The 23724-nt window shown below is 50.9% G+C and overlaps 8 protein-coding genes across 8 annotated transcripts; 2 read left to right on the forward strand and 6 right to left on the reverse strand.

Moving 5' to 3' along the window:
• Positions 1-1126: 1126 nt before the first annotated feature.
• Positions 1127-1756, reverse strand: LTHEOB_9958 (uncharacterized protein; the record flags this gene model as incomplete). The annotated part of the gene is made up of 2 exons (XM_035519602.1): positions 1127-1338; positions 1411-1756. The coding sequence occupies 2 exons, from the start codon at positions 1754-1756 to the stop codon at positions 1127-1129; spliced, it is 558 nt and encodes a 185-aa protein (XP_035368270.1).
• Positions 1757-6265: 4509 nt separating this feature from the next.
• Positions 6266-9518, reverse strand: LTHEOB_9959 (Glycosyl hydrolase family 35; the record flags this gene model as incomplete). Its single annotated transcript, XM_035519603.1, has 5 exons — positions 6266-6483; positions 6536-8312; positions 8367-8475; positions 8531-8663; positions 8714-9518. 5 exons carry the CDS (start codon positions 9516-9518, stop codon positions 6266-6268), a joined length of 3042 nt encoding a protein of 1013 aa, XP_035368271.1.
• Positions 9519-10145: 627 nt separating this feature from the next.
• LTHEOB_9960 (Alpha-ketoglutarate-dependentdichlorophenoxyacetate dioxygenase) lies at positions 10146-11168 on the reverse strand (the record flags this gene model as incomplete). The annotated part of the gene is made up of 2 exons (XM_035519605.1): positions 10146-10961; positions 11013-11168. 2 exons carry the CDS (start codon positions 11166-11168, stop codon positions 10146-10148), a joined length of 972 nt encoding a protein of 323 aa, XP_035368272.1.
• Positions 11169-13418: 2250 nt separating this feature from the next.
• On the forward strand, positions 13419-15107 carry LTHEOB_9961 (MFS transporter; the record flags this gene model as incomplete). The annotated part of the gene is made up of 1 exon (XM_035519606.1): positions 13419-15107. The coding sequence occupies one exon, from the start codon at positions 13419-13421 to the stop codon at positions 15105-15107; it is 1689 nt and encodes a 562-aa protein (XP_035368273.1).
• A 373-nt stretch (positions 15108-15480) lies between these two features.
• LTHEOB_9962 (uncharacterized protein) lies at positions 15481-15909 on the reverse strand (the record flags this gene model as incomplete). The annotated part of the gene is made up of 2 exons (XM_035519607.1): positions 15481-15835; positions 15896-15909. 2 exons carry the CDS (start codon positions 15907-15909, stop codon positions 15481-15483), a joined length of 369 nt encoding a protein of 122 aa, XP_035368274.1.
• A 1492-nt stretch (positions 15910-17401) lies between these two features.
• LTHEOB_9963 (L-PSP endoribonuclease family protein) lies at positions 17402-17897 on the forward strand (the record flags this gene model as incomplete). The annotated part of the gene is made up of 2 exons (XM_035519608.1): positions 17402-17513; positions 17569-17897. The coding sequence occupies 2 exons, from the start codon at positions 17402-17404 to the stop codon at positions 17895-17897; spliced, it is 441 nt and encodes a 146-aa protein (XP_035368275.1).
• A 259-nt stretch (positions 17898-18156) lies between these two features.
• On the reverse strand, positions 18157-18911 carry LTHEOB_9964 (Cytochrome p450; the record flags this gene model as incomplete). Its single annotated transcript, XM_035519609.1, has 2 exons — positions 18157-18334; positions 18391-18911. 2 exons carry the CDS (start codon positions 18909-18911, stop codon positions 18157-18159), a joined length of 699 nt encoding a protein of 232 aa, XP_035368276.1.
• Positions 18912-21355: 2444 nt separating this feature from the next.
• Positions 21356-22709, reverse strand: LTHEOB_9965 (uncharacterized protein; the record flags this gene model as incomplete). Its single annotated transcript, XM_035519610.1, has 4 exons — positions 21356-21596; positions 21673-22008; positions 22100-22377; positions 22455-22709. 4 exons carry the CDS (start codon positions 22707-22709, stop codon positions 21356-21358), a joined length of 1110 nt encoding a protein of 369 aa, XP_035368277.1.
• Between the last annotated feature and the right edge of the window lie 1015 nt (positions 22710-23724).

The raw sequence follows: 23724 nt of genomic DNA on the forward strand, positions 1-23724 counted from the left end.
ATAGATGCATCGACTGCATGTGTGTTGTTCGACATCTGTCTATCTCTCTTTCTTGAAGAAAAAGGGTCCGCTGGACGAGTTATAGCTCTCGATGAAGCCCATAAAGTATAAAGCAACGCTCAGTGCAGTGTCTTTCCGATGGGCTTTTTGCTAATTAAACACAGTATATGACTTCCTCTTCAGCCGCTGAAAAGTTCTCAGAATCACTTCGCACTTGCATTCGAATGCAACGGCACACTGGGAGCCGCATCATCATAGCAACACAAGAGCCCACAGTATCTCCAACGCTTCTCGACCTCTGTTCCGTCACGATCGTGCATCGCTTTACGTCGCAAGCTTGGTTCGCTACGCTTCGCTCACATCTTGCAGGACTATGTGGCATGGTATCCAATGACGATGGGGAGATGTATGATCTATTCAAGGAAATCGTTTCGTTGAAAGTTGGGGAGTCTTTACTATTCTCGCCATCAGCTATAGTCCGTGTTGATGATGGATGCATCGCAAGGAGACTGGACATGGAAGTCCTGAGATTCAAAACAAGGCCAAGGCTGACCGGCGACGGGGGAAGAAGTTTTCTAGCTATTCGGAAGACATAGAATCGTGTTCTCCGACGGGGGTGAGCTTTTTGAATAGTTAGATGAATGAACGACTACACCATAATCCTATTGATCTATTACTTAAGTAACGCTTAAATATCTTCTTATCTAGTACACGAGCGCAAAATTCCGTTAAATAAGCACCTTAAAAGAGGTTTATACGTATTTAGAAACTCTAATACAACCGATTATTTAAGCCTAAGGGTTTACATTATCTTAATGTTATACATTTATTTAAGCGCTACAGATTCTTCCCTGATATACTGTTAAATTAACGAAGAATATAATGAAAAATTAAAGAACAGGATGACTGGATATCACTATATTCAAAGATAACATTCGTGCTAATATCCAATTATTGGCTATTGTTATTGGTGAATTCTATCTCCATCTCGGCTGAGCCAACGAGAGTGCTCCAAATACTTTCGAGAAGATCTTCCACACAATGTATTAGACTCACGACGTGGTCATGGACACTAATCTCAAACTTGAACATGTCTCATATCTTTGAGACCTGGGTACCTCTTGGTTTAAGTGACCTTGATCTTGTCGTCGTCGTCGCCACCTTTGCCACGAAAGAACTTCCACAGAGCCACGCCTAGCCCAGCAGCAGCAGCAGTCTGAATGGAACCAACCACGATAGCCAGACCGTAGCCACCCATTGCAGCGCTTTGCATGATGGCGAAGATGCTGCCGGCAGAAACGGGAGATATGAGGGACTGCATGGCTGCGGCGGCAGTTCCTACGATCTTCAGTCAATAATAATGCTTAAAAGAATAGTTTTCAGTGATATGGTTCAGACAATATGACTCACCAGCGGCAGGACCCACAGCTGTGAAGCCAACAGCTGCCAACACCTTAGGCGCAACTACTGGGGCAACTACAATGGTAAGGATGTCGAGGACGATGAAGCCCGCCTGCCATGGGTGCTCTTGGGCCCAATTCCAGGTTTTCGTAGCGAAATCCTTGAAGTGCGTTTTGGCGTGCTGAAGTAGGGCCTCCCAATCAATGTCCGGCAGAAGGCCTTCGATCTGAGCGGCAGCTTGCTTGAAGAGGCGCTCTGCAGCTGCGAAGAGGCCCTCGCATTCGCTGCGGATGCCGGAGGCGATGAGCTTCGCGACGCATATCATGACGCGTATAGCGCGCTTGACCCAATTCATTCTGTGTGCTATGGTTCTTATTTCAGCTTCAAGTTGCATGATGTATTGTTATAATTGACGAGACTTACTGGGCACCCTGGCGGGGTTCAAGTTTGTTGAGGTTGGAACAGGCGTCGTACAGTAGATATCGTGCTCTCGTCAAAGCGCGTTGATCAGATGAACTTTCTTGTCGGACTGAGAATATATATATGGAAGAGCTTCTGTAAGGCTACTGGATCTGGAGGTAAGAATGTCACCAACGAAATCCATTTACCTGCCCCTGCGTTCCAACCCCTCACCAGCCACCCGACAGTATCGAGGGTCGAAGTTTGATACCGTTCCACGAATTTTGATTTGTGCCCTACGGAGAGACTACACGATATGACTTCAAGAGGTGATTCATGCAAAATGCGCCCGAATGAAGCACAACATCTCAGTTCTACCATGCAACCCCCAATTTTGGAAAAACAGCCCTGAATAGCAAGCGATCCCTTTGTATCATACACAATACCAAGGTACTGGACTGACCGCTACGACGGTGGCTGAAAGGGGTGCGATAATGCGACGTGCATACCCTTCACTTAACAGGTATTTCACCTAGATACGCGAGCACCCAGAAAAAGTAATTTCGTAAGGGGACCCCCCTCTCTTGATCAGAGAGTGGTAGCCAGTACAGCTCCATATCGCACGCGGTCGCTAGCATGAATTATTTTCGCTCATGCGATGGGCTGTTGAAGCTATCATCCCGATGTAAATGTAGAATTAATAATTATACACTCACGTCCGGACGATCGCTTCAACTGTCCACATATGTTCGTTTTCTTTTTTTTTTTAAACAAAAAAGCACTGAGCTGTACTTACGTTCTATTCTAAGGCCCTGCTATTCTTCGTGTTAGCCATCGACTGCAGCACGGCTCTGTAGGTAGCTATAGTGAACTCGTTTTGCTAACCGCTGTAGACGAGAGAACAGATTTGCACACTGAGAAACAAAAGCTTCCTCCCTTTAGGCTGAGATATTTCAGAATAAACAGGTAAACTGTCAGAGGGGTTCCAGTTGAAAATCTTACAGACCAACTACTCTATAATGGACCATCTACTACAGTAATTGGCACGATTTTGTGCGATTCCACTGCGTGATCGATCACAGGTCCAGTCATTTGACTTATCGTCTTGCATTACCTCATGACCTGGGACAAACCTTATAGTCAATCTAGTACCAATAGTAAAATCTATCTCGGGTGACAAGAGCACCCGGAGTGATTTGTTGCTGTGGCGCTGACTGCAGGAAGCACACCTTTGTTAATATAATTATTAACCTCAGGTGCTCTGGAGGTACTCCTGAGGGCATTCGTGGCGTCATTCTAATGTTTATATTCCGTGAAAGTAAGCGCCGTTCATGCAAGTGTCCATATGGTCTCACGCAGCCTACACGGCGGGGCGGTGGAGTGGGTAAATATATACATTGGCAATTCCAGAGAGACCATAATAGGCAGGTTCGAAAGAGGTCTCTTGAGTAAAAACGCATAATCATACTCCAATAAGCAAACAGGAAATTCTACAACAAAAAGCGTATGCTGATTACAGGAAGCCGCCAGCCAAGCAAACGGACGGCAAAGGCACCATTTCGACGCCTTCTTCCTCAACTCCACGTGCCACCGCCTCGCTGCGAACGCGGCGGCGTATCTGCTGCGGCGGGGCAGCGCGCAGCGCAGTGCTGTATGCAGCATTCTCGCTGCCAAATGTCCTGGCCCCGGGCAGCACAGCGACCCGGCGTGGAACATTTCCAGCGCGCTGCACTGGTGATCTTGCGGTGCGCATGTTTTCTTTAACGATGCGCCTGATGGCATTGATATTTGCCATCATCTCCTCTTCTTTCTCTGGCGTGCCCACCAGGTAAAGGGTTTTTTCGGTCCAAAGACCGCCCGAGAGCTTGGTGACCGTAGTCATCCGGTGGAGTTTTTCATCCCCAAAAAGAAGCATGAAGGACTTTTGGGTCCTTCGGCGCAATGTTGTATTCCAGGCCCGAAGGCCGTGCTTGCGGATAAACCGCGCGTGGAAAATTGTGGTGTGGTCTGAGACCAGTTTGTAACCGGACGAAGGGCTCGTAAAAAACAGAACAAACCGAGGTAACTTGTGCTCCCAGGAGCACCAGCCAGTGCCGCGGCAAACGGCAAGAAGCAGGGCAAAAGTCCATGCCCTCGAAGCTGCCAAATCTAGGCGAACGCTACTGAGACTGGTGAAATCGCCAAAACAAAAACGACGCGGAAGGCAAGGCAGGCCAGGAGAACCACCAGCTCGAAGAAGTCGTGGACAACCAACGTAAGGCCAAAAGCAGTGGCCACAAGCCAAATTTGGATGAGAAGAAGTCTCAAAACAGCAATTGGCCGGTCCCAGGTGGGGGATCCAGGCAACAAATGCCGCAAAACGGCAAAGACCAACGCAAGAAAACCCATGTCTTCCAGCGATGAGAAAAGCAATTGTAGCCAGATGTGAACAGGCTCCAGGGAGCGGGGGACAGCAGGCCGACTGAGGGCGATCATGGCGGCGACAACGGCGAGCAGGGCGACGGCAGCGAATCCAAAGCCCAGCGAGCGGGGATCAGCCCACCGGCAAAGCAAAACAACGAGAAAAAGTCCCAAAAAGATGGCCAAATCGGCCGACGACAAGGCGAGCCGGTGGAGCGACATGGTGGCGGGGCGTCGTCGGGTGCGCTCCCCCGCACACCGGCCAGTAGGTAGTCGTAGCGGCATTGCCTTGAGTGATGGTCTGCCGAAATGTTAGCGCGGCCGCGGAGCATTGGATGGTGGCCGTCAAGAGTTGTGCTGTGTGGTGACTTGCAGCCTGCGGCGAGTGGCGACTGGGCGCTCACCGATCTCACATGATTAGGCCATTGTGGGCGGCGGCGGACGGCGAGTAAATGGAAAGAGGCGATTATTGTGGAGGTAGGATTGCAGATTGAAGATGGTGCGAGACCGGCGTAGTGAGGTTGGAGGAGGTTTTACAGCTAAGGAAGCAGCGCAGGCGTACCTGCCACATTCGGTGCACACACGAATTCTCCGACGATAGATGACGTCACCTCTCAACCAGTCTCAGATCGCGTAGTGGGACTGGCAAAGGAGAGAACAACTAAGAGCGCGCGCGAAAGTAAGGCACAGGAATTTCGGTGTGGCTTAGAATATGTCTGGTGACATCTGCACCACGAAATACAGTGCCGTCTCGCAGCCGACGTCTAGTGTGAGGAATAGCAAAAGGCACCAAATGCAACTGTGTATCAGCTTGTTTTCAGGAAAAATAATATATGTGGGTAGTTGAAGCTATCTTCCGGACGAATAAAAAATTTGACATACACGTCCATACGATAGCTTCAACTACCTACGACATGAGCAAGCTAGCCATCGCCGCATATTTTGAAGACAACATTGGGGATGAAAGATACTCCGCAAATGCGATACTAAATAGAAGATTCATGCAGGGGTGCAGAGTAGCAGTAGAGAAATGATTCCCAACATAATGGGGTAACGAGGGCGGATTAAACAGTCTCTGTATTGTGGATTTGCACGACTTAAATATCCACACGTAGAACATCTGACGTATCATCCAACCGTACGAGGTGAGAGCCTATTCGATCCACAAACAGCCTGCCGCGGATCCACAATAACAATGAAGACAGGCGTCTCGGCAACTCTTCGGTATGAATCCCCGAGAACAGTAGTATTAAGACGGGGCAATTACCAAAAGCGACCTGTATTTGCCTCGAAATCACCGATTCCGACCCTCCTCTCCCAAAAGCGACACTTCCACCAAAATGCACCATCTTTTAAGCGCTGTAGAACTTCAACGAAATGAGATTTTAGTATTCTCTGTAGCTTAATATTATGAAGTAAGTATACAGACAGCGATTATGCTAAGAAATAAGTATATTCCATGTAAGGATGTTGACTTGTATAGTAGAGGGGTCGCTTTTGGGCGAGAAGGGTCGGAATCGGTGATTTCGAGGCAAATACGGGTCGCTTTTGGTAATTGCCCCTATTATGACCCCACAGGCAACGCCTGTCATTCCCGAATGCGAGTGAGTACAAATCTCTGGAGGATCCATGGACATATAGTATTCAGGCATTCCTGGTCATCCATAAAATTCACCCAATGGTACTCCTAGAGTATTGAGAAGAGGTGTGGCGACGATTATTCGAATTCGCTTGCATGACGCATCCCGGTCTTTCTGGCGGTAGCTGCATGTACCGTATTCGTATCAAATATTCGTGTTGCGCGGGGCTCTGCTCAGTTTTAGCCACATACTCAGGAAAGTGTCCGTCGGGCAGAGATCATGCGCTTTCCGAGTTTGGCAATCGCTACCCAGACTTCGCCAATTCGAATCTTGTCAAGAAGGCTGCAGCTCTGCAGACAGGGTTTACAGTGCAAAGATGGGGGTAGGAATCAATAATTGTGACTGACTACCAAAGTCTTATTTGCTATTGCAACAACATCGGGATTGGAAACGAGTGTTGGTTGCAGAAAATCTTTAGCAAATGGCTAATATGCTCCATCTCGTTTCTCCCATCTTGGTTGCATCACGCTGCATGGGGCGCTGTATCCCGATTGGACCACTTCCGTAGCCACAATTCGAATTCCATCCAGCTTTGCGACGACATCTTCTAGAGCCCATAAGGTCAAAGCCAGGGTATTCTGGCCATTGTAGTTGAGCACACCTTCCGGAACGGGAAAAGAAGTCTGAGGCCCAACATTGTTGACTGATCACACCACGTCAGCTTTGCAACGCTCTCGCACTAGCGTTGTACTTACTATATTTTCCAAACTGATATCCGTTGACAAATATCTGGCACCTGAACTTTGCCGGCGTGCCATCCTCCGTCGTGGCATTTGAGAGCACAATGCTCAGAGGTATATCGTAATCGCTAGAAGGCAGGTCAAGGCCAAACGTTGCAGTGAAGAAGCCAATACCGGCCTCCGGTATTCCCTCGAATGGAGACCCAGCCGGCCACGATGCTGAAGGGGGTCCGGGTTGATGGTATCCTTGGCGCTCGGCGTACATAGCTCCTTCGTTAAGAGGGCCGCGGACGGTGTCAATGTAATTTTCCCCACCAAGGTTCCCGGTGATGCTCCATGCGATGTCTGACTGCGGTCGATTGGATAGAGAGAAGTGGAGGATTCCGCGTGGCTCTTTCATACTGTCGGAGTGGATGAACGAGTTCATGTTCAAGCCCATGTGGTCCATTACCAGTGTGAAGATGTACAGCTTCCCAGGTTCCAGGGTGGGAAAATTGAAGGATTGCGAATGGTTGGCTGAATGCCCATCGCCGGCGAAGGAGCCGAGGAACGTGTCGTTGATCCACAGAGAATGGCCATACGCGGCGCCACCTTGAGTTGTGAGGTTAAATTGGCTTTCAATGCCAGAGGCGACGAAGTGGCCTCGGTAGATCAGAGACCCTGCGTGAAATCCGTAGTCGCCAGCATATAGAGAAGTAGGAGTCGTCAGGTTTCGCGGGTTGTTGCTCTCTGAGAGTGAGCACTTGGCCCACTCGGCGTCGTCGTAGGTTGAAGTAATCTCAGGTAAGGAGTCGATGTACTTCCAGTCAAGCGAGCGCAGGTCAGGAAGGCTGAAATCTGGCTCCCGGTACTTGATTGTCGTGTGTAATCTACCTCCCTCTAGACTGAAGTTGGAAGCGGGCTGACCGTTAAACGTGATCAAAGAGCAATTTGGATCAACACCTGAAATGATCTCAAGGTCCGTGGTGGAGTTGATGTCGCCTGTCAAATGTAGCGAACCTTTTGAAACGTGAGCGCTTCGGAGGAGGTAACCAGCTTTAGCAATCACAGAGGTCTTTTTCGTCGAGGAGTAGTTGCCAATGGGTAGCGGTGCAGGAAGCTCCAGAATCCAATAGTTGTAGGCATCGTTGCGCCAGAGAAGGTAAACTTCCAAACCATTGGCAAATTTGACGATGCGACGGTTCCGCTCCACTTGCCATCGGACAACAGTCATAGATCCTTTCTGCTGGACTGTGACACCATCTCCATCGCTGCTGTAATTTCCGGCTGTGGTAGGGAGAGCGAATTCATGCAACTCATTCTCTCCCCCATACAACAGCAGTACTCTCCGCTCTCCGTACTTCTTCCATGTGAATATTTCCGCAGACGAGTAGATCAAATTGATTCCACCGATATCGTAGTCAGTGACATGAATCTTCGAGTCCCGGCCGTTCAGAGTGAGGTTTCCGCCGAGCTGCGGAATGGTGAGGTTTCCAATGCTCGTAGGTACAGTAAGACGGTACGGAGTAGCGTCCCATGATGTCCAGTCCGTATGTCGAACAAGGTAGAAACGTGTCGGTTTGTTTCCAACTGGCGTCACCAGTAACTCATCGGTATTGACATAGGCATGGGTTTTGTTCTCTGGTATGGCTGTCAAGTATGCCGGTGAGGCCTGGAGAAATTGGGCTTGCAGCTTGGCCTCGCTGTACTTCTCCCTACGGAGACTGCGGTCCTCAGCAATCATAGCACCGTAGTCGTAAGATGTGTAGCCTTCAGGGTGGCCCATGTTGCCCCAATTCGTTCCGCCGTATGTCTGATGATCATCAGCTCCCTGTCGCACGTTCCGAGACGTATCTATGGCACTCACCATGTAGATATTAAGCAGCTTGATAGAACGCCCGAAGAGCTCTTTCTGGAAAACCCGCTGAAATTCGGGCCCAATCAATGCCGCACATTTCTCAAGGCCAACTCCGCCCCTACCATCGTTAGCGTTCTTGAACATGGAAACGTGGGTACGCGTGCTCCACTCACCAAGGATCTGGGGCGCCACCTTGAAACTCCAAAACAGAGTACGGCGTGGTTGGGCTTTGTTGGAGGTGGTTTTGATAAGTGTAGTCCAGGCTAACCAACTTAGTTGGATTAGACCAATTAGTAGGATTCCCGCCTATTAAGAGTCAAAGTAAGGACAATTTCGGGACTGAAGTTAGAACTTACATCCGTCATAGAATGGGTATGAATCATGAGCGTAGATATCCGCCTCTCCTATGCCGGTGCCAGGCGCCCAGTTGCCCAAAGGCACCATGTCGTTCGACACCAGTGGAACCACAATTCCGTTGCGGCGAGCCTGTTGCTCAACGTATTCCATGTAGGTTGGTTCAAGCAGCTTCACCGAGTCGATGTAGCTTGGGGCACCAACAGCAAGGCTGTATTCGTTCTCAGGCTGGAAGAGAATGATCGGGCCACCGTTCGTGATCTGAGCGCGGGCAATTTTGGCGCCTACCGCTGCCATGTATGCCTCGGTCGCGTTGAGATACTCCGGGGAAGTTGACCTGACCTCTGCCTTGATCCTTTGCAGCCATCCTGGTAAGCCGCCTCCAGACAGCTCAGAATTGATGTATGGACCTGGTCGAGCGATGAGGTAGATTCCCGCCTCAGAAGCTGCGGCGAAGAATGAATCAAGGTCGAAGATTCCCTCTAGCCGAGGATCACCGGGTCGGCCCTCGATCAGTGCCCAGTCCACATAGAACGACACCGTATTGTATCCAATCGCTTTCACCTTTTGAAAGATGTCCAACCAAAGGCCAGGAGAAGGAAGTCTGAATGGATGGAATTCAGCGGACAGGAGGAGAAGGCGTTCGCCTCGAATTGAAATTGAATGCTGATCCCACGTGACTAGGTCTTGCAGTAGAGTACCATTCTGCTGCAATATGGGAATCGACACATCTTCAGCGCATAGGCGGAAAGGTAGTACAAGGAGAATGCAAACGAATAGCAGATGCAAAGGATTCAGGATGGACATGGTTGATGTGATTGTGGAGGATCTTTGACGATCTGACTATTTGTTTGAGGCATTTCTGTGATGTTTATATGAACTAATGTTTGTTTCCCGGCTTAGACAGGGAATTTTTTTGTCTGCCTGCATTGTCGTAAATGTTCGCGTTTTCGCATCGTCGTATTCGTAAATGTAGCCAGGGTTATTGTTGTCGGTTAGAAATGGGCAGTTTCCCCGCACGAAAGCTGACGTATCAGCGGGCGAAGACGGTTTCTAGTTCAGATCACGATACCTCATAGTACACCGAGGATGTGGATAGCCGGTCGATGGCCGCGTAATGATCCATTTTGCTGGTCTTGCTCTCCTATTTGGCTGGCATTGGTAAACGGTGGTACATAAGGGCTGTGCTTATTATGTTTTAGTCCCTCGGTCCAAGAATGCCGAATTTGAACCAGATGAGGGAATTTTTCCCAACTGCAAAAACAGGATAAGGAGCGCTCTGGACGAGATTTCACATTTCTCCACGAAACATTGCTTTTAAACCCTTTAATTTGCTACGACTTAAAGAAGGTTCCATGACTACAAATTATTCCTACTGTCACGTTGTGCAGAAGTCAGTCTACACGCAACCCACAATACGAGAGCTGATGATTCTCAAGGAAGGCCCTGGCGAACATCCGTATGCTCATTCAGGCCCCACGCCTGGCTGCTGTCATCGTGAACAGTGGCACGCCTCATGTCCCTCCTGTACTTATACGCGAACTCTCCTCCCACAGCCCTGTGCATCGTGCAAGTATTGTCCCAGATGACGAGGTCCCCGACATTGTGCCACTCGACTATTGCCCGGTACTTGTCTTGAGTGGCGTGATTGAACAGCTTCTCGAAGAGCGCCTTGGATTGCTCCGGTGCCAGACCCTCGATGTGGTGGATGTGCATGGCGAGATATAGGTTCATGCGACCAGATCTTTCATGCTTCTGCACCAACTTGTGGCGGCCCATGGGGTAGTCGGCCGGCTCGATGTTGGCGAAATGATCGGGCGCAGCCAGCTTCTTGGAATGAAGGATGGAGTGGCAGGCGACGTAGTCCTTGTGCAGGAGCTCCGTCTTGGTGCTCTCATCAAGGTCATCCCACGCTGCCCGGGTATCGCAGAACTCAGTACTGCCACCAGTGCCGGCGGGAGGAAGTTCGTGGGACAACAAGAGCGAGTAGCCAGCACGGCGCGGGTTGAAGCTTGAGTCGACGTGGAAGAGGCTGTTGCCCCTGTTGGCTTGAGCTCGGGGGCTACTGGGGTCCACGATAGTGCCATCGGTCTCCATGTTGCCCACATCAAACAGCTCGTCGTACTTGAGACGGTTCTTCCTGCCTGCGTTGTTGTACGGCTTGACGTCGTCGAGCTCGCCGAATTTGCGAGCGAGCTCAATGTGGGTCTCGTCGGTGAGGTTTGTTTTGCGAAGGACGATCACGCCGTACTGGACGAATACGTCAGTGGATCGTGTAGCAAACGCCTTGACTTCAATTACCTTCTTGACCAACTCCTCAATCAGGTGGTAGCTCCTGTCGGTGACACCACCGGTGAAATCGAGACCCTCCACCTCGGCACCGAATCCAGGCGTCAGTTCTCTGATGCGGGGATTCGTATGGGATGAGAAGATGGTTTCCGTGGCGGTGACTGACATGATTAATGGTAACGTGGCCTGGTTTCCTGATACCAAGTTATTAATTGAAGGCGTTGGAGCAAGTATAGCTTGAATGAGGTATTTGATCTGTGGACTTGAATCAGATTGCTTACAAGGTGTGTGGTAATTCTTTTTGGGGTGTTCTTTTTGGAAGGGGCGTAGAAAACAGTTCGATAAATGGGATCGATAACCGCGGAATCGCCGGCTCTATATGTTCTTTCACATTCCCCATCAAGACCAGGCTCACCAGCGCTTCGGCGATGGTCCATTGCCGACAATACTGTTTCCTATAGAAATTGCCGAGGGTTCGGTCAATGTTCATCCCGAATATTTTCACCAGTTACCGTCAAACCAACCACGTTTCACCGTCCGTTGCCGACATCCGACAATGTTGGAGGCGTTATAGCAATAGTTCTGTAAGAATTGTAGCAATCCTTCTGTAAGCATAACCCCCGCATCGCTTATCGCACCACTAAGCGCCCTATGTATCGTCTGACCCATATCCGAAGAGCTACCGAGGCCCCATAGTCTGTTCAACCCCAACCAGAATGAGCTAAGTTTCGGGGCACCTTCGCACGATGCCTTGCTACATGAGATCAGGTTGCTGGCTTAAAAGTTGTCCACGCGAGAATGTTGAACTTAAGGCCCGTGCGGCGGGGGTCGGGAATACTTGCAACTCTGGACAATCTAGTCAAAGACCGTGCAGGCAAAGTTCATTTACTTGTACCAGCAATAGGAGTAATCGACAATGTTGCTGTTGCTGTGGTTACTGTTGTAATAGATATTTGGTCGGCGTTCCCTTGTCGAGCCAGATGAGGTGCTTGACGACGTGGATTTGGAAGCGATACGTGAACAGCCCACAGGGGACGGACTCTGGATGCGGGGCCAGGATCGCCGAGGCGCGGGCTTTCAAACGGATACTGTCGGCTTCTGAAGGATGAGTATTGTTCGTTGCTCGGTCGTAGCTACTGTCACAGCCTCCTACTTACTGGCAATCTGATCCGCTTCAACAGGCAGGCTGTCCTCGGCTCTGGACAATCCAAGCCTTCCGGTCAACGCACACAATATGGATGCCATACGTTACCTTAATCGATGGTCCCCTTTTGCCTCGCCTGTGACCATTCCTAGCAGATGCCGGTACTACCTTTTATCCGTAGGTCAAGCTCCGGTCCTGGCTCAGTTGGCTTGTTTAGCTTGCCTAAAATTGCAACTGGATCCAAGTAGCGATGGCCATGCTCACTTGCACGGCGGTGCATGTCGGATTTGGGCTGGCACCGAATGGAAGTCAACACACTTGCGGGGTTTTAAAAGTCGGAAGATAGACATTAAGCTCAAATTTTAGTTTGTATAGGGCTGAGAAATTTGTTTTTGTCAGCATGGGCGTTAGACTTAATTGGGATAGTGATAGACTTGCAGTCCGTCGGAAAGTCCCATCCAGAGATACAGGGGGGTATTCCACCCGACTACTAGCGTGGGTTTCTTTTTCGTGCATACCATGTGTAATTGAAGCTATCATCGAGATGTAAATGTGGAATTAATGATTGTACGGTCACTTCTGATTCCCTCAACCACCCATACATGTCCCAATTTTTTTTTAAAAAAAAGAAATGTTAAAAGAACTGAGGCCCTGCTGTTCTTTGCGCTAGCTATTATCTACAGAATCACTCTTTCCAGGAGTTCTCTCTGAATTGGAAATGCAAATACCGTTTCAGGAAGTAGTGCGTGTTCCTGAGAATTTTGGCACGCATGTTAGGAAGCCAGCCTTGTTTTGGAAGCGCATCCGACCTCAACTACTCTCCGCATCAACGCTTATCACAGCACTGGCGAAATCATGCTTGCCTTATCTCTTCTACTAAAGCCCTCACCTGATTCGCAAGATATGTTTGTGCTTGGACGCTTTTTGATTAGAGTTTTGTTGCTTGGTAATGTGTCGGAAGCTATCGCCGAGAACGGCAACCTATCCGCAACAACGAACGTAGGATTATCAAGCACCAAATCAACAAAGATGTATCTTTGCAATCCATTAGCGGTTAGCTTACCCTTCTCTACGGTGTCTTTCTAATACACCTGGCTATTAGCGCGACTCGTGCGCCTTTGATCCTGTTGCGCCCACAACACCTCCATGTGAGTGCGACATCTCTCTCCCCAAGACTACTCGTAGAACGGCATCAATCTCGATATTGCATTGTTAGAAAGCAGGTCACTCTCTCAATCTTCTATTTTGACCGTTCCTCAACATCGGTGCGCAATATGTCTCCCAATGACTCAGGCAACGACGGGGCCATCCACAACAGTACCGATCACCGCGGTGGAGATGTCGAGAAACACGAACTCAACCAGGCCCTGCCGCAAGTCGAGTCAGAATCAGACTCCGAAGACAAAGCCAGAACGATCCGCGGTCTTCCGTGGCTAATCGTCTGCATCTCGCTCTACGTCACCTGTTTCCTCTACGGCCTCGACACGACCATCGCAGCAGACGTCCAAGGCCCCGTCGTCGAAGCTTTCGGCCACGTCGAGCAGCTCTCCTGGATCGGCGCCGGCTTCCCCCTCGGCTCCGTCTGCGTCATCCTCCTGCTGGGAACCCTCTACAACACCTTCAACATCAAATGGGTTTTCATCGCCACCGTCGTCCTCTTCGAAGCGGGCTCTGCCCTCTGCGGCGGCGCCCCGACCATGAGCGCACTGATCATCGGCCGTGTCATTGCCGGCGCGGGCGGCAGCGGCATCTACCTCGGCTCGCTGCAGTACTACGCCGTCATGACTGAAGGGAAGGAACGCGGCTTCTACATGTCGCTGATCGGCGTCTTCTGGGGGCTGGGAGCCGTGCTGGGGCCTGTCATTGGCGGCGCGTTTGCCGTATCCGCGGCGACATGGCGCTGGGCTTTCTACATCAACCTGGTCATCGGCGCTGTTTCAGCCCCAGCACTGCTGTTCTACCTCCCAGCCATCCATCCGCTGCAAGGCGTCAGTATCCGCGCCCGACTGGCCTCAATTGACTTCGTCGGTTTTGTCCTGGGCGCCGGCGTCTGGGTCAGCTTCCTGCTGGCCTTCACAATGGCAGGCAGCCAGTGGCCATGGTCTGACGGCCGAACCATCGCGACCTTCGTTGTCTTCGGCGTGGTGCTGGTGCTGTACGCCTTGCAGCAGTACTTCGCCGTCTTCACCACCCCCGCCCGGCGCGCCTTCCCCTGCCATCTGCTGCGGGACCGCACGCAAGTCCTGCTCTACGTCGTAACGGCCGCCGGGACCACGACGCTCTTCGTCGTCGTGTACTACATCCCGATCTACTTCCAATTCGTCAACAGCGACGGCGCGCTGATGGCGGCAGTGCGCCTGCTGCCCTTCGTCGTCATCGCCGTCACCGTCAACCTCGTCTCCGGCGCCTTTCTACACTTCATCAAGGTCTACATGGCCATCTTCGTCATCGCTGGCGTGTTCCTGGTCGCCGGCGGCGGTCCGCTGGTTGCGTATCTGGACCCGAGTGCCTCGACCGGAACGATCTACGGCCTGACCATCCTCATCGCCGTAGGTAGCGGACTTTCCATGGTGACAGGTTATACGGTCGCGACGTTGACGCTGAAACCCGAGGATGCGGGCGCGGGGCTGAGCTTGCAGAATGTGTCGCAGATCGGCGGGCAGGTCATTGCGCTTGCTGTCGCAGGGCAGATTTACCAGTCGACGGCGATCAGGAACTTGTCGGCTGTGCTGGCAGGCAACGGTTTCTCTGATAAGGAAGTGAGTGGTGCGGTGGCGGGGGCGCAGAGCACGCTGTTTCAGGAGCTAGATGGGGAGCTGAGAAACAAGGCGATTGAGGCTGTGACGGAGGCTATGCAGATGACCTTTGTGCTGGTGCCTGTTGCTGGGGGTGTGATGTTGATTGCTGCCTTGTGCATGAAGAGGGAGAAGCTGTTTGGACGGGCTGTTGCTGTCGGTGCGTAGAAGAACGACGAGAATGTCGAATTAAAAACTTTACATATACGTCCGGACGATATCTTCAACTACCCATATATGTCTTTTTTTTTTTTAAGAAAAGACCGCGACATAATTACGCCTGGGGCCTTACTATTCTAGAAGCTAGCCTTCGACTGCGGCCCCCTGTACAATCTTTCCATCAAATCCTCGTTTCTCCCGAATATGCAAATGTACAAGGCGCTGTTTACTTCGAAGTCGGGGTTGGTCCTCCATCTGAGCTCGGGGCCTTTGTTCCTTCCAATAACGGAGCCAATATTGCTCTGGACGGCGCAAGCGGCGATTCATCTGTCTCCGTAGCTGATGCATCGTTCGGCAGAGCAGATGATAATTCGGTTCCTGCCTAAGCCGTCTGAAGCGGTACGGCATCATTCATCTCTTCCAAATACTTTTTCATGGCCTCCCTGTGCGTTTTGGAGTCCTCTTGAACGTCAGCCAGGCTGGGCCTGTGTATAACCCTGTAGAGCATCTCATCACAAATGAGATTTCTGATCTTGCTGGACGTGTCCTCAAATCCATTGTTGACCAGGACCCGAATTGTGTTCTCATTGATTCCATCCAGCTTTGCTGATGATACAACAACGCAGCAGGCTACCACAGACTCGCACACTTCGTAGAGCGACTGTGACTCGAACCTGTACGTGAAGAAGCACATATCCAGTCTACTCAGACCAAGGCAGTCGCCAAGAGAGATGGCACTACACGTAAGCGAGTCAGCTTCTGTTCAATATTGTTTGTAGATAAAGGCGGGAACTCACTATCTCTCTTCCATGGAACGCTGCCCGCGAGATGCTCCCAAAAGCATATTAAATACAGACGTGGCGAGGTTAGCCAGGCCTGTTCCGACCGGGCCGGATGAGAAATTTTGGATTTCCCGCATGACGCCATTGCTGAGGTTGTTGCCTTTATTTTGAAGAGTTCTAACGAATGTGTGCTTTGTCAGGACCTTGTCAATCGGAATTTGTTTGTCGTCATTCGACCTGTTTCTGCAAACACGTAAGATGAATTTCATAGACGAAGGTTGGATTTATTACTCAATCCTCTGGTAAAAAGCATTCATGTAATCATTCGCCATCATTTCAAGTGTCTTGAGTGTTTCAAGAGCCTCCGCTTCCACCTTTTTGTCTCCAGAAGCCAAGTCTTCTCGAACAGTGGAAAGAGCCTGTCCCATATCGGTGGCGGAGTTGGTTGGATTGGCAGTTAGATTGGCAGTTAGATTCGTGAGTAAAGGTTCCGTGTATGTTACATATAAAGTCACGACCAAGTTTCTTTATATTCGAGCGCTTGTGAAAATCACATGCCGTTGAACCGCTTGACCACCAACCAAACGTGCCGCAAGGAAACTTACTAGAGGGTATGTCATTTCTTCACCAAATGCGTCAAAGCTGAAAACAAGCAGTCGGCGGAAAACAGCTGCAAGGGTCCTGCGTACAAGGGCAGTATGTCTCATATTGAAAATTCGACCTCAAGCAACGGCAGTACTACTTGAGGGATCTGGAAGCTCTCGTTCCACGGGCCCAGACCACCAGCTGATTCAGCCTATGTCACGTCGTGGGCTTTCGGGGGTTGTGGCAGCCATGAGTGCGGAAGTACGGCTGGTTTCAGCCTCACGAGCACACCAGTTCAGCTGACCCATCCATACCGCAAGCGGAAATCACAGGTCACCTCCGCCGAGCGCGGGCGGATAGGAGGCTGTGATTTACGCGACTAGAAGACGTACTTTCGGTATCACCGCACGGAGAGGTTCGTTGGCAATCTGCTCGAGGTGGAGGCTGTAGGGCGCGCGGTTGGGGGGAAGAGGCGGCCGGGGGAGCCGCTGCTGCACGCTCGTTTTATGTGTAGCGTCGTACGGTCGCCTGAGGAAAGTTCCGAAGCTGGCAGCGCTTCAGGTTAGTGAATATGGCAGGATGAATTTCATGAACTGGAATGTGTTCAATCTGCAAGAGTGATGCGGGGAACATTGTGTCGCGCGAAGCGAAGGCGGAATATATATTCCTCAGGTAAGCTTCTACAAGATTGGAGTCCATAGTGGGGCCTCGTCTATTTTTCGGGAATTATTGCCTTTTAAACTTGATTGTTTTCCCCACACAGCAATAATACACAAGGTTTTACCTATCCTGGCTAGTAGGTGAGCTGAATTGCTAAGTATTCGCTTCCCGATCATCAGTTACGTCAGAAATGCAACAGCTTTTATATGATTGCTTGTCGGAAACATTCTGATCGGTCAATTCCCTCCATCTGCACGCCACTCATCTCCATTGACGATGGCTTCTATGAAACAGTATGCGTACCCAGGCTTCGGCGAAGCCAGCAGGAAGAGCCACTGGTACTCTTCCGCCGTCCGCATCGGCGACCAAATCCACTGCGCCGGACAAGGTATAAAACAATTTCTCCTCGCCACGTCTTCACAGCAAGCTGAGGAGCATCGCAGGCGGCTTCTACGACGCCGACTTAAACATCTCGCAGCTGGTCCCCGAGCAGATCGACCAGGCCTTCGTCAACGTCGAAACGGCGCTCCGCGATGCCGGGTGTAAGGGCGGCTGGGCGCACGTCTTCCGCATCAACTCGTTTCACATCCAGCTGGACCAGGAGGCTCAAGACGCCATGGTACGCAACTTCAAGAAGTGGATGCCCGACAATCACCCGGTCTGGACCTGCGTTCAAGTCGGCCGTCTTGGCGATGACAGGATGAGGGTGGAGATTGAGGTGTCGGCGTTCGATCCGGAGGGTGCGAAGGAGCAGGGGACGATGAAGGCGTAGGTTTCGAGGTGGACTAGGTGGGGAAATGGTCAAAATATGGGCTTCATTCACTGTTAAATTCAAGATCGAGTGCGTACTTTGAGCAATACAGCACAACTGGCCAGGGAATCACCGAGACTAAAACTGAAGCAACATACAACAAAAGTGATTGAGTTTATTTAAGATTAGCTTTTTCCCATTAACGATTGTTTCCTAGAAGCACAGAGGAGGAAAAGACAATGGAAAGTTTGATACAAATGAGCCTCACTGTCAAGAGTGTTTACATGTTTTTCGCCAACTTCATCTTCACCATCAAAGGCTTTTTCTCCCAGACAAGGAAAACCTTTTGATCTAGCCAATCCTTGCATTCAGGAGCCAGTTCCAAATCAAATTTGTACGTCATTTTGGCAAGAATGAGGCGCATTTCGATATACGCGAGGCTATTTTTCCAAGCAGGGCTATGAGTTAGCAATTTAAACCGTGAAAAAAAGGGGTTTCAAGGCTGAATACGTACTTCCTTCCAATACAATTTCGCGGCCCGAACGAGAACGGTTGGAGAGCCTCTCTGCGGTCGTTCTTCCACGGCTCCTGGTCTCCGTCTATCCATCTTTCTGGAATGAACTCGTCCGGCCGCGCAAAATTTTCTTCGCTCCGATGCACGACATACTGATTCATACCGACCGCGGTGTTGCCAGGAATGAATTTGCCGCCCAAGATAGCTCCCTCCGGTGGGATGCGACGCAGATGAGGATTTGCGCCCGGCGGATAAAGGCGTAGGGCCTCATCCAGTACAGCCAAGAGGTAGGGTAGGTCGCCAATACGATCGATCGTGATCTCTTTATCGCTGTTGAAGGTTCCGCGTACCTCTTTCTTGAGCTTGTCGTAGACCCGCGGGTTCGTGAGGAGGTAGTAGGTTACACCACTCAACAAAGTAGCCGTCGTCTCGCTTCCAGCAACCACAATTACAGGCGCATTGTTCAGCACATCGGCCTGCATGAGCTGGCCTTTTCCTTGTGCAGCCAGCAAGTGCGTCATGAAGTCTGTGTACTCGGGCTTTCGTTGCTGACGGCGAGCTACAAGCTCTTGTGTTAAACGGTGAAGCTCATTGTGTTTTTTTAAGAGGGCAGGATCAAGAATAGCCGAGACTCCCAAGAAGAGAGGAGCGAACTTCGCATTCAGGCGGACAAGGCAACGCGCCCTAGCGATGTATTTAAGTACGTAGAACGTGAGGCTGATCCAGGAGTGGTATTCGGTAGACTTGAGGCAATTGAACGACTCGGCGAAGGCGAGGTGGCCGATTACGTCGAATGTGGTAAACTGCAAGCTTAGCCGGGTTCAGAAGGGGAAGAAAGGAGGCTTCCTTCAACATACATTATACCATTTGACCAAGTCGACCGTCGTCTCCTCCTTTGCGCATCTCTCGCTCAGTTTGGTGATTAGGAGCTCCGTATAGTGTCGAATTATCGGCTCTTGTCCATGAAGCACTTTATCTGAGAAAGCATTTGACAAAAGTCGACGAAGCTGCGTGTGCCGCTCTCTGTCAGCCGTAATAATGCTAGGATGTTTTGGATTAGGGTCCCATCTGTAGGAGAAATCCTTCCCATTTTCGGGCCTTGCGACGCGATGTCCATAGATGTCTTTCCACACGTCCGCGTCTATGTATGACAGTTCATCAGGAGCCTGACGCACGATCGGACCGTATCGGTCGTGAAGTGCTCTCGTCCAGAGATGGAGATCCCCCGTAAAAAAGTGATAGCAAACAGGGAGTTTGCTGATTCGCGCATACCAAGGGCCGGGATAGGCAGCAAGAGGATGAAGATACAGATCATAGACACAACGGCCGACCAAGTAAGATATGAGCTGTGAATTTGATAGTTAGCCTCGAGTTATAACAACAAGGTCAGATGATTACCCACAAAGCATGCCCATGATTTCCATGAGAGTATCAGTGATGCGGGGCTGAAAGGAGCAGCTTGATCCATGGCGGCGGTGGGGAAATTGTGGCAAGAGCATTAAAAGTGCGCTATGATTGTCAGAAAGCCGAGTGATTTCAATCTGATACTTATATCTATTAGTGCATGCGCAATAGGCTCGTTCGGCAGAGTTACCGGGATTCACATGCTCAAACCCTTTTCTAACTGACAAGAAAGCTCGGCCGAAAAATCACGCGTAGTCGGTAGACCAACATGAATATTAATCGAATACAACAGCGTCGTAGTTACCCGTCTACTCCGGTTCGTGAAAGTTACACCAATAAACGATATGCTTATGATCCTATATCCGGTAGCCGGTGTCGAATGGCGGTAATCGGGTATCTACATGCCGAACAACGGGCGAAGCTTAATATTTGCCGCGGTCGGATTTAGCGGAATGAACAGGGATTGGTGAAGGTGCAGCCTTCACAGCGTGGATAAGCAAAGTGCGATGCGGTATTCTCGATGATCATGATGATGAATTCATAGACCATCTCGGCTACCAAAGTCAGCTTTGCACAATGCATCCCGCCCTTCCCGTATCCACTGGACTCATCTGAACCTTAGAAAGACGATGACCATGATCGCCACGATGTGCGCGCGCAATGAAGGCAGTAGCTACGGACAGGTGCCCGACATTGTGCTCACCCTCTCTAGCGGGCAGCAGAACGCGTAGCGTCTAGTCTAGCAACGACAGCGTGGCCAACAACCAAACCGATTTCCTGCGGCTACCCGCCACTTCCGGTTTGCGTGCCGTTTGAACTTAAAATATAATTTTCATGTCATCGCGTTAAAAGGCAACTTTAAACTTTGACCCCGCAGCGGGCTACACCACCGTCGCTCACGTCAGACGCAATCGCGGCAATGGTAGCCGCTGAGTTGGTCGTTGACCGGGAGGTCGTGGGCGCGGGTTGGTCGGTGGTGGCCAGTCTGGTTACGGCGGGGCTGCGAAGTTGGCTTGTGGAGGTGCTGGGGGCGGATGTGATTATTCTGCAACTGCCGGATCAAAGGACGGGTGTTTGGGTATTGCCGGAGAGGGTAGTGACGGGGGTCTACGATGGTGGGATCGGCTTGGGTATGCTGTAATTAGTGAGATGGAGAATGTTAGTAACTATTATATGAGTGTTCCTATAGCGTGATCAAACTATATTTAAGCCTTCACTTGAAACAATAGAATAACTTCCCGGGCATCAGGTCTAGAGCGGTCGCCAGGTAAGAGCGGCGTGCGGAGGTTCTGATTGGCGGACGCGTCAGCCTGCTGCTTCCCAAAAGTCACAGATTCAGAATTGCTGATTTTGCGCCGCGTTCTTTTTTTTTTCTCTCCCTCATATCGAGATTACAAGTACAGTCATAGTATTGTGCGAGATGATATCCACTAATATGGCACTTTCGCCAATTGAAACACTATTCTATACATGATCGGAATTGTCTGAAAAGAGCGCTGCCATTAATTTGTTACTTGTGTATTATTGCCCCCACCGAACGAGAGCAACGTTCTTGCGAGGTTTATCCACAAATCTTTGCCACAGTCTTTCCAACGGTCTTGCAATCGGTGAGCTTTTGCATATACTCAGGTATATCTTCCAGCTCAATCTCAGTGACAAGCGGCGTCACTACCCCTTGCCTGATGTATTCCATGACTTGGTAAGTTTCTTCGGCGCCACCCATGAGGTTTCCCTGAATTATCAGCTGCCGCTCTACTAGCTCCTTAATCGAAACTGAAATCTGGCCATTGCCAAGTGTAGCTCTGAAAGCAATGCAATGCCATAAGTTAGAAATCGAGGGCTCACTGGCAGCTCAAAAAAAAAAAAAGGAAAACTTACCCAACACATGTGATGCAACCTCCATCACAAACGTAACTCGTCAGGTCATCATACGCAGCCGTAGAACTAGCCGCAACGACGACAGCATCCGCCAAACCCACACCAGACACCATCGATCCCCGCATCTCCGCGCAAGCCTCCCGAACACGCCTCTTCACATCCTCCGCCGATCTTCTCTCCTCCTCCTCGCGCGCCGCAGCAGCAGCAGGAACAAACACATCAAACGCCCCCACGCGCGCCAGCTCCTCCCCCGCCGTGCCCTCCCCCTTCCACCCCCAATCCACACCCACCACCTTCGCCCCGAACACCCTCCTCGCCATCATGCCCACAAGGTGACTAATCGCCCCCGCCACCCCGACAACAACAACCACATCCCCCGGCCGCACCTCCGCCCTCCGCAACGCCTTCAGCGCTATCGAAAACGCACTGCGGGAGCGGCAGCAGCGCGTCCCACGGCGCGATGACGAACTGCTTAAACGCGCCGCTGTGGTGCTTCGGGAAATTCGTCTGTGCGGCGCAAGATTCAGGGACACCGCGGAGGCAGTAGGCGCAGGCGCCGCACGTCGAGGCGAGGTAGCGCGTGGCGACGGGGCGGCCGAGTAGGGCCGGGTCGAGGGCCTGGACGACGTGCCCGATGCCCTCGTGGCCGGCGGTGTGGTTGGTGGTGGGGAAGCCCGGTTCGGGGCCGGTGGAGAAGCAGGCGTCCTAGCGGTGGAGTGTCAGTTGTTGGTGGGTGGCGGGGGGTTGGGTTAGGTGTGGTGTGGTGTATTCGGTATACGTACGGAGCGGCAGAGGCCGGTCCAGGCGATTTGGACGACGACGTCGCCGGGTTTAGGGGGTTGTACGGGGATGCGGCGGAGTTGGAGGTTGAGGGTTGGTCCGACTTCTGGGGTTACGATGGCGAGTTGTGTTTTTTCTACGGGAGGGTCGGTCTGGCTGAGGTTGCTGGACTTCGATGGGTGGTGGAGGGATGCGGAGCTGTCCGGTATATCCTGCGCGACGTCGGCCGCATTGACCATGGGTGACGATGCGTGCATATTTTTCGCTGAAATTGCAAATCTACACTACGAAGCTTTGCATTCTCAATTTATACGCCATCAAGATACGATCAATGCTCCATCTACGGGCCTGGCTGGAGGTGTGGCGGAATTTGTATTCCGCCCTGGGTATTGATCCGATAGCTTATGAATATCGATCCATAATTGGACGGGTAGGTGTCAGTCCAGAAACTGGATCCGCAGGTGAGATAAATAGATTCGTTGTTGGGTTGAAAAATCTTTGTGGCAAAACCTCCCACGCCGAATGCTTCCGCGGCTCTGGTATAAGAAACGCCGCGCAAAACAGTGGCTGGGCTGACACAAGATCACCTTGTTATCAGCAACGTTTTGAAGTGTGCATATGTTAAAGAATGTTCAACACTCTAGCTGTATGAGCGGTAGCTGGCTGATTAACCACATCTGACAACGGGTGGTTACGGGTTGAGCTCGTGTATTCTGTGGAGAAGAGGATGCTGTACTAGGAGGAAAGCAGCTGTGAGCCAATGCCTTGCTAAGGCCGGCCACTTCTTTGATCGCTTGCTGCTTTTAGTCCACCTAACGTCTAGGTATCTTACACGGGGCACCGAGTTGGTGAGCGTTCAGCATGGCATCACCCATCAGGGCTGTCGCCGAAGTGTCCTATTGAGAACGGGCTTATTGGCACTGTTACATCCTCCCAAAAATGATATAGCGGCGTAGAATCGACTTGTCGACTAAGAGTTTTCCATAGGTACAGACGACTGGAGATGACTGTAAAATCACGAAGCGTCCACATTCAGATCCGCTGGCCCGGTGTGGGGGATTATCGAAGCTCGTGCCACCCACCGAGACAGCTATGCGGGAGTCTTCTCCGCGCCCGCCAGACCCGTTTGAGCCGAAGCGGGTGACTCACGATAAATGATAGCAATCTGTTATATGTGACTCATGTCAAGCAGATGACTCATATTAAGTAGATACTTTATTTTGTCCACGTAAGAATATCTATACGCTAATCAAAATGTTGTACACTACCCAC

This window comes from Lasiodiplodia theobromae (genome assembly GCF_012971845.1).
Source record: "Lasiodiplodia theobromae strain AM2As chromosome Unknown scaffold_35, whole genome shotgun sequence".
In the NCBI taxonomy this organism is placed as follows: Eukaryota; Fungi; Ascomycota; class Dothideomycetes; order Botryosphaeriales; family Botryosphaeriaceae; genus Lasiodiplodia; species Lasiodiplodia theobromae.